The sequence below is a fragment of the Paroedura picta genome, chromosome 7 (assembly GCF_049243985.1).
Source record: "Paroedura picta isolate Pp20150507F chromosome 7, Ppicta_v3.0, whole genome shotgun sequence".
NCBI lineage: Eukaryota > Metazoa > Chordata > Lepidosauria > Squamata > Gekkonidae > Paroedura > Paroedura picta.
In genome coordinates, this window is record NC_135375.1 from 74,185,838 (window position 1) to 74,196,707 (window position 10,870).

At 41.4% G+C, this 10,870-nt stretch overlaps 1 protein-coding gene across 2 annotated transcripts in view; it reads left to right on the forward strand.

Annotated features, from left to right (window-relative positions):
- RIC1 (RIC1 partner of RAB6A GEF complex) overlaps window positions 1-10,870 on the forward strand; it is a 61,195-nt gene that overhangs the window by 6,142 nt on the left and 44,183 nt on the right. For both annotated transcript variants that reach the window (XM_077344948.1, XM_077344949.1), the window contains exons 2-3: window positions 325-432; window positions 9,115-9,191. In XM_077344948.1, the coding sequence (XP_077201063.1) occupies window positions 325-432; window positions 9,115-9,191 (185 nt within the window). The remainder of the gene's footprint in view (window positions 1-324; window positions 433-9,114; window positions 9,192-10,870) is intronic.

Sequence of the window (10,870 nt, forward strand, 5' to 3'; positions counted from 1 at the left end):
TTTTAGATTTAATTTGAGATTTTCCTTAACACGTTGCTGCAAAAGAAGCTAAATATATATTAACTGTATGCTATTGTTGTGCATATTGTTTGTATAGTAGCCAGCGACCTAAATATAGAAGTCCATAACAGTCTATATAGAAGTCTATATAAATGAGAACTGAGTCAGTAATATATAAAATGTTACTTGCCACATTGTTAAATTTGGATTTTGTCTCAGCCACATACTTTTGCCATGTTGCCATTTAAGCAGGTTGTTTAAGTTATTTTTGTTGGTTAATTCTGAAATATAGGAAATGTAAAATGTTGTACTCTTTCTTTTCAGCCCAGTGTGTTAATTGTAAGCTATAAAGAATTACCAAAAGCAGCATTGCAATTTGGACCTTATGACCAAGCTGAATGGAGACCTGACAGCACCATGTTAGCTGTTTCGGTGAGTAAAGATGTTGTGTTTGTGTGGGGATAGAATTATGGTACTAAATGGATATATTGGTAGGGTAGTTCTCTGTTCTATGACTAATTGTGATCTTCATTCTGAGGAACTTTTTAGGCATTTGTATCTTTCATCACAGTACTCAAGAATATATATGGTTCTTACGTAGGCTCGCATCCAGGCATTGCCATAGCCAAACCCGCTTAACTTCATCAAATTTCTATATAATGTACTCTCATATCCTGAGACTTTTATATCATAGCATTGTACGGTGTGACTTCGTGGGCTTCATCTTGGGGTATTTGTGGACTGTAAGCTAAATATGAGCGGACTGTGATGCAGCGGAAAAGAAGGCAAATACAATTTTGGATTGTATCAACAGAGGCATCACATTGAAATTGCATGATGTTATAGTCCCGCTGTATGCCACATTGGTCAGACCACACCTGGAGTACTATGTGCAGTTCTGGAGTCCTCACTTGAAAAAGAATGTGGACAAAATTGGGAGGGTGCAGAGGAAAACAACAAGGATGATGAATGGTCGGGACCAAGCCCTATGAGGAAAGGCCAAGAGACTTGGGAATGTTCAGCCTGGAGAAGAGGAGGTTGAGAGGGGACATGATTGCTCAGGGCAGGGAGTGCTTCTTGATGGCAGCAGAGGATAGGATCAGCAGTGGAACTGACTCCATAAGGAAGTAGTAAGCTCCCTTTCACTGGCCATCTTTAAGCAGTGAGTAACTTTAGGGTAGATACATGGCAGATTCAAGTGAGCAACTTTAGGATACATGGATGCTTTAGGCTGATCCTGCATTGAGCAGGGATTGGACTAGATGGCCCTTCCAGCTCTATGATTCTGTAATACTACTGGGAGGAGTGCCATGTAAGAGGGTGTTGCAACATCAGCTTGCCTGAATTGCATATTAGCAAGAATACAGGAAGATGCATAGAGAATGGATGAAGACCTGTATTTAACGTGATTGCCTTTGGTCATGAATTTAAAGGCCATATGTAATAAATATAGCATATGAAGTTGTTCACTAACAGGTAGACAAGGAGCACTTGTGGAACTGAAATTAAGTGGTGGAACTGTGCTCTTTAGGAAACTAAAGAGCACAGTTAACACAGTATTGGAACTAGAGGCCCTTTAACTCCCTTTGGAAGAGTGTTTTGATGGTTTCAGAAGTCTTGCGCAGATTGCTGATTTCAATTAGGCCTACCGCTTGTCCTCTAGACCAGGGGTAGTCAACCTGTTGTCCTCCAGATGTCTATGGACTACAATTTTCATGAGAATTGTAGTCCATGCACTTCTGGAGGACCACAGGTTGACTACTCCTGCTCTAGCCCTCTGTCTCTTATGGCTTCTAAAAACAAGCTGCAAGAAGGTAGGAGGACCGCTCTGACAGATAATGAACCTGTCCCTATTTACAGGGACCTTCCCAGATGGTCTGAAAGAGGAAGTGTTTCATACCTTGTTGAAGAAACCATTGTTGGACCCGTGGGACCCATTGAGTTACTGCCCCATCTTGCACCCCAGGTTTCTGGGGAAGGTGATTGAAAAGGCTGCTGCAGACCACTTTCTAGCATTCTTGGATGAAACATTGGCACTATCTATTCGAGTTGGGTTTCTGGCCTAGCCATGGGGTGGACACAGCTCTGGTTGTCCTGATGGATGGTCTCTGGAGATGGCTAGACTGAGGCGGGTCAGCGCTGCTGGTGTTGATCGATCTCACAGTGTTTGACATTGGAAACCATGAGCTTCTTGTTCACTGCCTTGTCAAAATGGGGATTGGGGGATTGCCCTTCAGTGGGTGATCTCCTTTTTTTGTGGTAGAGGACAGAAGGGTCGCCATTGAGGAGAATAAATCACATCATCACTAACTCCTCTGTAGAGTTCTGCAATTCTTTCCCCAGTGTTATTTAACATCTATATTTAACATCTATATGTACCCTCTCGCCCAGCTAGTCTGGAGCTTTGGGCTTGGGTGCCATCAATATGGGGATGACACCCAGCTGTATCTCCTGATGAACAGTCAACTACTAGATATCCCTCTGAGCTCATTGGTCCTGTGCTTTGAGGTGGTGATGGAGTAGCTCAAAGCAAACCATCTGAACCTCCATTAAGGATGGAGGTCCTGTGGCTGGGGAAAGAAGGGCTAGACCATGAAGCGCATCTTCCCAGGCTGGACCGAGTGCAACTTACTGCTACACAATCGACCAGGAACCTGGGAGTGATCTTCAACAGCTCTTTACCAATAAAGGCTCAAGTCATGAAAGGCTCAACACAGATGGTATTTTTCCATCTATGTCAAGCAAAGCTGTTAATGTCCTATCTGGCCCCCGAACACCTAGCCACCATGATCCATGTGACAGTCGTCTCCAGACTTGATTACTGCAGCTTGCTCTACATGTGCCTTTCCTTGACCCTGCTGAAGAAGTTACAGCTAGACCAGAATGCAGTTGCCTAGGTTCTCATGCATACACAGTGGAGATTCCACATAAGTTCTGTTTGTGGCAGCTGCACTGGCTCCTGGTCAAGTTCCAGATGTAGTTCAAGGTTCTGATGTTAACCTTCAAGGCCACACTCAGTCTGGCCCCTGTGTATCTGAGAGACCAACTTTCTGAATACATTCCCTAAAGAAGGCTGTTGTCAGTCAGCACCAACTGGCTAAGGGTCCCTGGTCCTGAGGAAGTACGTATGGCCTCAATCAGAGCCAGGGCCTTCTTGGCCGTGGTTCCCACCTGGGGGAACAAGCTCCTTGGAGAGATCAGGGCCCTGACAGTACTTCTGCAGGTCCTGCAAGGCAGAGCTCTTCTGCCAAAGGAAAACATACCTAAAATGGCTGATTAGCCTCCCTCTCTCCTTGCCAGATTTTGTTCATTCATAAAATATCCCAATCTGTAATGTCTAAAATGAACCCTATTTAGGCAACATTTTAGATGGAATTGCCTAAACTGTGGTAAGATTACATTACCTACTTTGCCTCAGACCAACCTTTGAGAAGCCCAGTTGAATGATAGGTTGTTTGTTCAATTTAAAGATGGATACATCTAAGCATATAAAATTCCATCCATGGTTATTGACTGACTAGTTTGAAGTAAAACATCTGAGATAAAATTCAGATGCCTAAAACAATGTTCCTAAAATGGCATGGTTTTGAGCTAGCACCAGAATGTTTCACAGGATGGGTTTGTATAATTAATACAAACCAGCTGTCATTTTTATGCAAGTTACTGTAAAACTAACAACTCTAGCCACAACTGGGGAAAAAAACATTGTTATGTGTGTATTATTTTGTTTTCAGTAAATAGTACTTAAACGATGACAGGACATGCTCTCTGTAGTTTTCAGTTCAGCTGAGGTGGACAAGAACCCTCCCGGCACTAATTCCTTGTTTAAAATCATTATACTTAAAGTGTTTCAAGGATTTTAAGGTTGGAAACATTCATGAGTTTCCTTTTAAGTTATTGGCTTTCAGTAGTCTGATAATATCATGCTCTTTTATGCTTTCACCCAATATTAGAAATCTTGGAATCTTAAAAACAGCTGCAATATTTCTATCACACATGAAGGCTTTACTGAAATCCTAGGGAAATTCATGTTTGCCTAGTCACACAGCAAAGTACTCCAAAGTGTCTGATAAACACAAGTTGATACGTTTTGATTTTTCTCTCTAATATCTTGTCTACCAGTGCTAATGTATTGCATGAAGGTTTGATGTGAGGTTGCCGCTATCACAGTTGTTGCTCAAATTCTTCCACTTTTCCTTTCAGAAGCACAGTGAAACATATAGTCCCTGGTGCTTCAGAATTCATCTCAGGTGTTTTACACTCTATTTTATAAAACTGCTTCAATTTGTAATTTTGATATTTTTTAAAATGAGCACTTCAGTGTGTATACTTTGTATAACTGAATCTTATATTAGGACAGGAAGGAACCTGCAAGGACTTGAGGGAGACATATAATTTCCCCCTCCTCCTGTATTTCCTCTTTCCCTTTCCTGAAAGCCCCAATAGCCTCTCCCCTTCTCCGTCTTCATTCTGCTATGGGTTTTGAAATACCTACTCTTCTAGTAAGTGCTTGATTATACAGAGTTTCTCTTATGCTTGGCAGTAATATCTCCTATGGATGATGGAGTGGAAGCTTTAGGTTTATGTTCTTGAACAATTGTGAGAGATTACAGTGAGGTTTGTAAAGATGGTCTTTATACTAAATAGAATTAAAGCCTCTTAGATCTTCTGGAGATAAAAGCCAGTTGGTTGCATTGTGCTTGGAATACAATTGAGAACGGCTAGGAGCTGGAACAATGGCATAATTGTGATGTGTGCTCCATGAACTACCTTCTTCAGAAGCTGTCATTTGGATGGGCAACAAGAGCACCAACAGATACAACATACTGATGTTCCAAAATGGAAGCTAGGCACAAGCCTACCAAAAGTTGCCACAGTCTTCTCAACATGTAAAAACAGGAGTCCTGTGGAATCTTTACGACTGCTGACATGTATTCCAGCATTTTTAAATATTTCAGGTGCCACTGGTTTTGTGTCTTGTTGTTCAGCAACAGACTAACATGGCTCCCCGTCTAGAATTAACATTGTGATAGACTTCTCATAGATGAATTTGATGAATAGCATGCCATGACTGAAGTCTGAAGATCTTTTGGGAAACAGGAGTTAGATGTTCTCTGAGAATTTCAAGACAGTACAAAATGTTGCTTGGAACTGGATTGCAAAAAGAGTTAGCAGAAACCTGATGCCACAGATCCAGTGTGGCTTTTTGCAGGCTGAAGTCCATATTTAGGGAATTTAGGAGGCAACTCAAAGGAACAGTATCCAAACTAATATAAAACAATCGAACTCGGATTGTCTTGGCCCAAAGTTGAGTTTGACTATTTTGATGGCATAATGAGAACCTTGGTACACGATATCAGTTTGCTTTGAGGGTGAAATTCAAGGAGATCCTTTGTACCTATGTTACTTTGTACCTATGATGGTACCTCACAGTATTGTTTTACTCTTTCTGCCGGCATAAAGTAGCTAGCAAGTATTAATATTTAAACACTGCTAAGTAGGGAAGAAATATATTAGGACTAGACATTGATGACTTTCATTTGATACTTTGTGTGCCATATACACTAAAATTGAATCCATTGCCTTAAAACAGGATGGGTTTGTAGTAATTGTTTTGCAATTGAAGAAAAAAATAGTGGAACAGCTAGTGAAATGGGCAAACAAATGCATGCTTTCCTTGTACTTCTATATCCTTAATTGAAAACAGGAAACCATGCCTGGAAAGTAACCTGAAACCTTTCATTTTTCTCCTTGAGTCTTGGTGCTTTGAGAAGTATACTCAGTCAGTATTAAATTATTGAAATTGAACTGAAGGCTGACTACCTAACATGCAGTTTGCTTGTTTACTCTATTTTAGTAGATCATAAATGTTTATATTTAAGTTTTGAATTTATATTTGGGTCTCAGTACCTTCATAGTTATAGCAGAAAACAGATTTTGTGAGGAGGAAAGAACATTTTCCTGAAAAAATGGAAACATAAATTCTCTTCCACTATAAGCACTTAACATATTAAATGTAACATACAGCAGATTAACTTGTGTGGATAACAGTACAGGTGTAATTCAGTATGTAATTATAAGCATTTCCCTTCCTGGAGCTTCAAACTGCTATACCACAAATATTATGTTTACTAGCAGTAGAGCCCGCTGTCAAAAAAATACAGCGGGCCCTTGGGGAGGGTTTGCTTCCCCTTCCCCGCAGGTAGGCAAACGTTTCCCAAGCCCCGGGGCCTGGGGACCTTTTTCAAGCGGCGTGCTGGACTTAAAGCGGTCCCCAAGCTTCGGGGAAGGTGCTCCGCGGCTCCGGGAGCGGTGGAGCGCCTTCCCCGGGGCTTGGGGACCTTTTTAAGGCGGGGGGCAGGATTGAAAGCAGTCCCCAAGCCCCGGGGGCGGCGCAACCTACCTGGAGCTGGCGGTGGCCATTTTCTTCCTTGGTAGGCAAGGGAACCCCCGGCAGCCGCGCTTCGCGCGACTGCCGGGGGCTCCCTCGGGCGGCGGCCTGATGCATCGGAGGCGCTTTGCGCCTCCGACGCGTCAGGCCGGCAGCAAAGGAGCAACTGCGAGCCACGCTGTGCACGGCTCGCAGTTGCTTGGGCTGGGAATCGGAGGGACCAATCTGCAGGCGCTGTGCGCCTGCCAATTGGTGCCTCCGATTTCTGTCCGGAGGAAGGGTCCAATCCGGACCCTTCCTCATCCTGGACACATCCCGCCCTATAACCCCTTACCCTTTTATTTAGTCCGTGGCGTCTGCAGCGCCACGGGCGGTGTTAAGATGTGAGTGGAATGTTGCCCACTGATTATAGGCTTCAACATCTGATAAATGCAACATGTGTCACAGGCCAGTTTAAGAAATTGTCCCATTTCCTGATTAAGGGATATCGGAGCACCCTGAGACTTAAATGATATGCTAACATCTGTTCATGGTGGTTTTTAAATTTGACTCCTCCATCACTGTTGGTACCCTTTGCAGATTGGGGCTGCCAGAATCAAGGTATTCAGTAAATTGGTTGTGGATTAACTCTTCCTAATAGATGGCAGGAATATCATAACTCAGTGTTACTAATAGATGTTCGGAAACAACTGGGCTTAGATATAAAGGCTTTTGTGCCAGTTGACACGAGAAAGGGTTTAAGTAGGTAGGCATGTAGTAATTAAACATTGCCACTCCCCTGCTTCTCTGGGTCAACATACTTGACAGATAGGCAGTTGGACCTTCCATTGTCTTCTGAGGCTGGAAAATGAGCATGTAGGATCCCTCCCCATTCAGTCACCACTCTCCCATTCTCGCACAATATGGTTAATTAGTTGTTAGTTTGTTTATTTTTTACCGCCTCTCTCAGTAAAACTTTCTTAGGGTGGCTTATGCATAAAATTCAATAGACTAATAGAGGGGTAGTCAAACTGCAGCCCTCCAGATGTCCATTGACTACAATTCCCATGAGTTCATGGGAATTGGATTCCATGGACATCTGGAGGGCTGCAGTTTGACTACCCCTGGACTAATACAGTTAGTCACTTCTAAAACACTAAAACAATTTTAAATGATTTAAAATTAATTAAAACTGCATTTGTCATTATTGCATCAGCACTAGTAATAATGTTTGGCCACTAGATGTTAAAATCGAGGGGTCAGAGGGAAGAAAGGGAAAAAAGGGCAGAAGGGAGTGCTGCTTATGTGGTATGAGAAATTGTGAAAGCAAGAATTACGCAGTTGCCTGGAAAATTCAGTGGAGGGAATGTTGGAGTGACACTGTGCAGGAATACAGCTTTGGGATGGGGATGGAAGAAGAGGAGTAGGACTTGGTTGGCTGCCTTCTGCGGTGATGTAAAAGACTGGTTTTCCTTCAGCTGTGCTTGCAAAATTCCTGTTTAGGATTTTGTGATGGGCATGAAATACAGCGTGTGAAAGAAAACAAACCCATGATTATTTCCTGAGGGCTGATGCTCTGTCTGCTGCTTTGCTTCCCAATGCTTTGAGTCCCAATGTTAAAAAAGTCATAATGGTATCGCTTACTATGATCGTCCTTGTCCCCTATTGAAGGTTGTAGCTTGCTTCTGTAGATATAAAAGATGTTTACTTCAGGTGCTGAGAACAGACAATTAGTAAAGTACTTGCAAGAACTTGTAGGGGTGCATCACATTTCCCCATTCCCCACTGTTTCTCTTTCCCTTTCTTGAAAGCCTTCATATTATTTCCCCTTTTCCTGCTTCTTTCTTTCCTTTCCATATTACTACCGTTTTCCTAAGGAAGAAGCCAGGACCAGAAATAATTGTTAACCTTAGGTCTAGAAGTTGCCAAGTTAAAATACCTTGGGCATAATCACCAAGTTTTGCCAACCTCATTCCTTAACTTCTAATGTAATTAATTAACTATGGACAAAGAGAGATGTCCTCTATAGCAAATAAAAAGATGATGAGATAACTCTCTTTTTTGTGATTATTTTTAAGTGATTTTGTGGATTTAAAGTTTGAGATCTTTTTGCAAAAGTTTATTAAAGAGAAGAGTCAAGAAAGCTTGATCTGAACAAGGCTGTAAAAGATGTTCTGGAGATAATTATTCATAGGATCACTAGAAGTTGGAAGTGACTTGATGGTACAAAGTACAGGCTTTTATATATTTTAAATATCATAACACTTCATGGCTTTTATTCAGATGCAAGACCCAAACATTCATTATTGTTACAGGAATGAGACTGGTAAGGCTTTTTCTTGACTGCAACTTGGAGATAGAAGACTTCCTGGTTACCAGCAAGCAGTTCATTGTTTTGACCAGTTCAGCTGTCATAATAAACTGCTTTGTTGAGCGTTTGGAGTCTCCAGTCTCTCAGCTCTTGGGGGGACAGACAGACATGTGCTTGAGGTTGTCTGGAGCTTGTTACCATAATGAGAAACTATGGTTTGACAGATCTGAGTATAACTAATCCATGTTCGGGTTTCAAGGTTCACTGTTACATGAATGAAATGTTGGTATACATGCCAGAGAGCAAGTATAAAAACAGTACCTTCACAGTGCTACAGGAAAAATATACTCATGGTAAATTTATAATGCTTTAAAATAGCTATAGCAAAATGCATATTAGAACTTACTCATGTGAGTTTTTTGATATTTTTCAGACTGCAAATGGATATATCTTGTTTTTTAATCTTCCATCTGCAAGAGACAGGTATCTTTATGAACCAGTTTATCCCAAGTAAGTCTATTGTGATAGTTTTCGTTTCTTTCCATTGTATTTGCTAAGACAGCCGGAAATAAACAGTTATAAAAATGTTTTCTTAAATGCATGTTCAGTATCCTGGTGTATCCATGAGAAATTACTGAAATGTGAAAAGCTGTTAGGGGGGGAATTATACACAATAGTCCTGTGCTTTATTTGCTGATATTTAGAGCATCTGAGAATTGCAGCAATGCATCTTGCATCAAACTTGTTAGTAGAATTAAACTGTGTTTTAATATAGGGGTCAGAAAGTCATGTTGCTATTTGACTGAAGCTTTTGAGAAAGAATTGAGTGTCCTGGTTAGTTAGGATCTTTCTTGAGAAAGAGGAAGTAGATATAAGCACTTACCACAATTCTTGATGTTTTATTACTTTCTAAGACCAGCTATGTACTAATTGTCTTAAGTTTCTGGCTTTGAAGGGTTTGGATAGGATCTGTCTCTTCTTGGCATGTTGTGCGTGACTTATATTGGCTATGCTAAATGAATAAGGGCAACATTTGTGGCCACCTCTGCTTAACTCCTGTGTGAGTTCTTCTGCAGCTCTCACAAGATGTGGGCAGATCAAATTTTTGGGAGTTCCCTATTCTGGTAGTAGCCTCATGCCACATTGTAAGGACCCTCCAAACCTGTTTTGGGAAGGGAAAGTAGCAAAACTCTATATGACTTTGTCCATTTCCAATTCTTCAGGATCCAACCCAGTGAATTCTCCTTTGGAATGACAAGTAAAATGAATACATGTTTTCAGCTTTTTCCTGCATTCTGCAGGGGGCTGGACTAGATGACCCTGGAGGTACATTCCAAGTCTATGATACTATGAAGTGACTACGATTTGTCAGTGTTCTTCCTTATAAGATAAGGAGAAATAATTTTTTTGGCTGCTTGTGGGTTTCTTTTTAAATCAACAACAGGCAACAAATGTTGCACTATTGTTCCATAGGTTCAAAAGTATCATATTGTTAATCATGGGAGAGAACATAAAAGTGATTGTTTCAGTCATTTTCTTTTAAATGCTGATTTTTTCACCTGTTATTTCTGCAATTTGCAATATATGAGCTTTTACATTGGGGTAGTATGTTAATTTTATTAAAAGGCTAGCCATAAAGCCTGTTGCACGCAGGGACGCAACAGGTGCTAGAGGGCCCCTCCCGGGGCTGCCACCACCCCTGCCGTGCATGGCTAGATGGGATGATGTTTGCAGACAAGGTTTATAAAAACTGGCATCCAGTTGCGTTATTCTTTGGCTGGCTGTGTGGAAAGGCCTTCAGGAATCTGATGTGGAAACTGGTTTCCTGGAGTGTTACAAAGAGTTCTTGATGGCAGTAATAGTGTCAAGTCTTAAGGGTTTGTCAACTTCTTCTCTAGATTCTTCTACTCAATTCTTCGGAGAAAAGTTAAAGAATAAAATGCGTTGATATTTGAATGGAGCCAGAACTATATGTAGCACTGCCCCACTTCCTTCTAGTTCAGAGTGGAAGTTGGAACCATCAGTGCTGGCCATAAGCCCGTGCTCTGGGATGCTGCTCTCAAATATGTGTACTAAAAATGCACTTCAGTCTTCAACCTAAATTTTAATGTGATGGTGGGGAATTGATTAAAGTTTAGAAAATGAAGCCAAATAGCATTCTTTGCTTAGCAAAGGAAAGAAGTGGTATA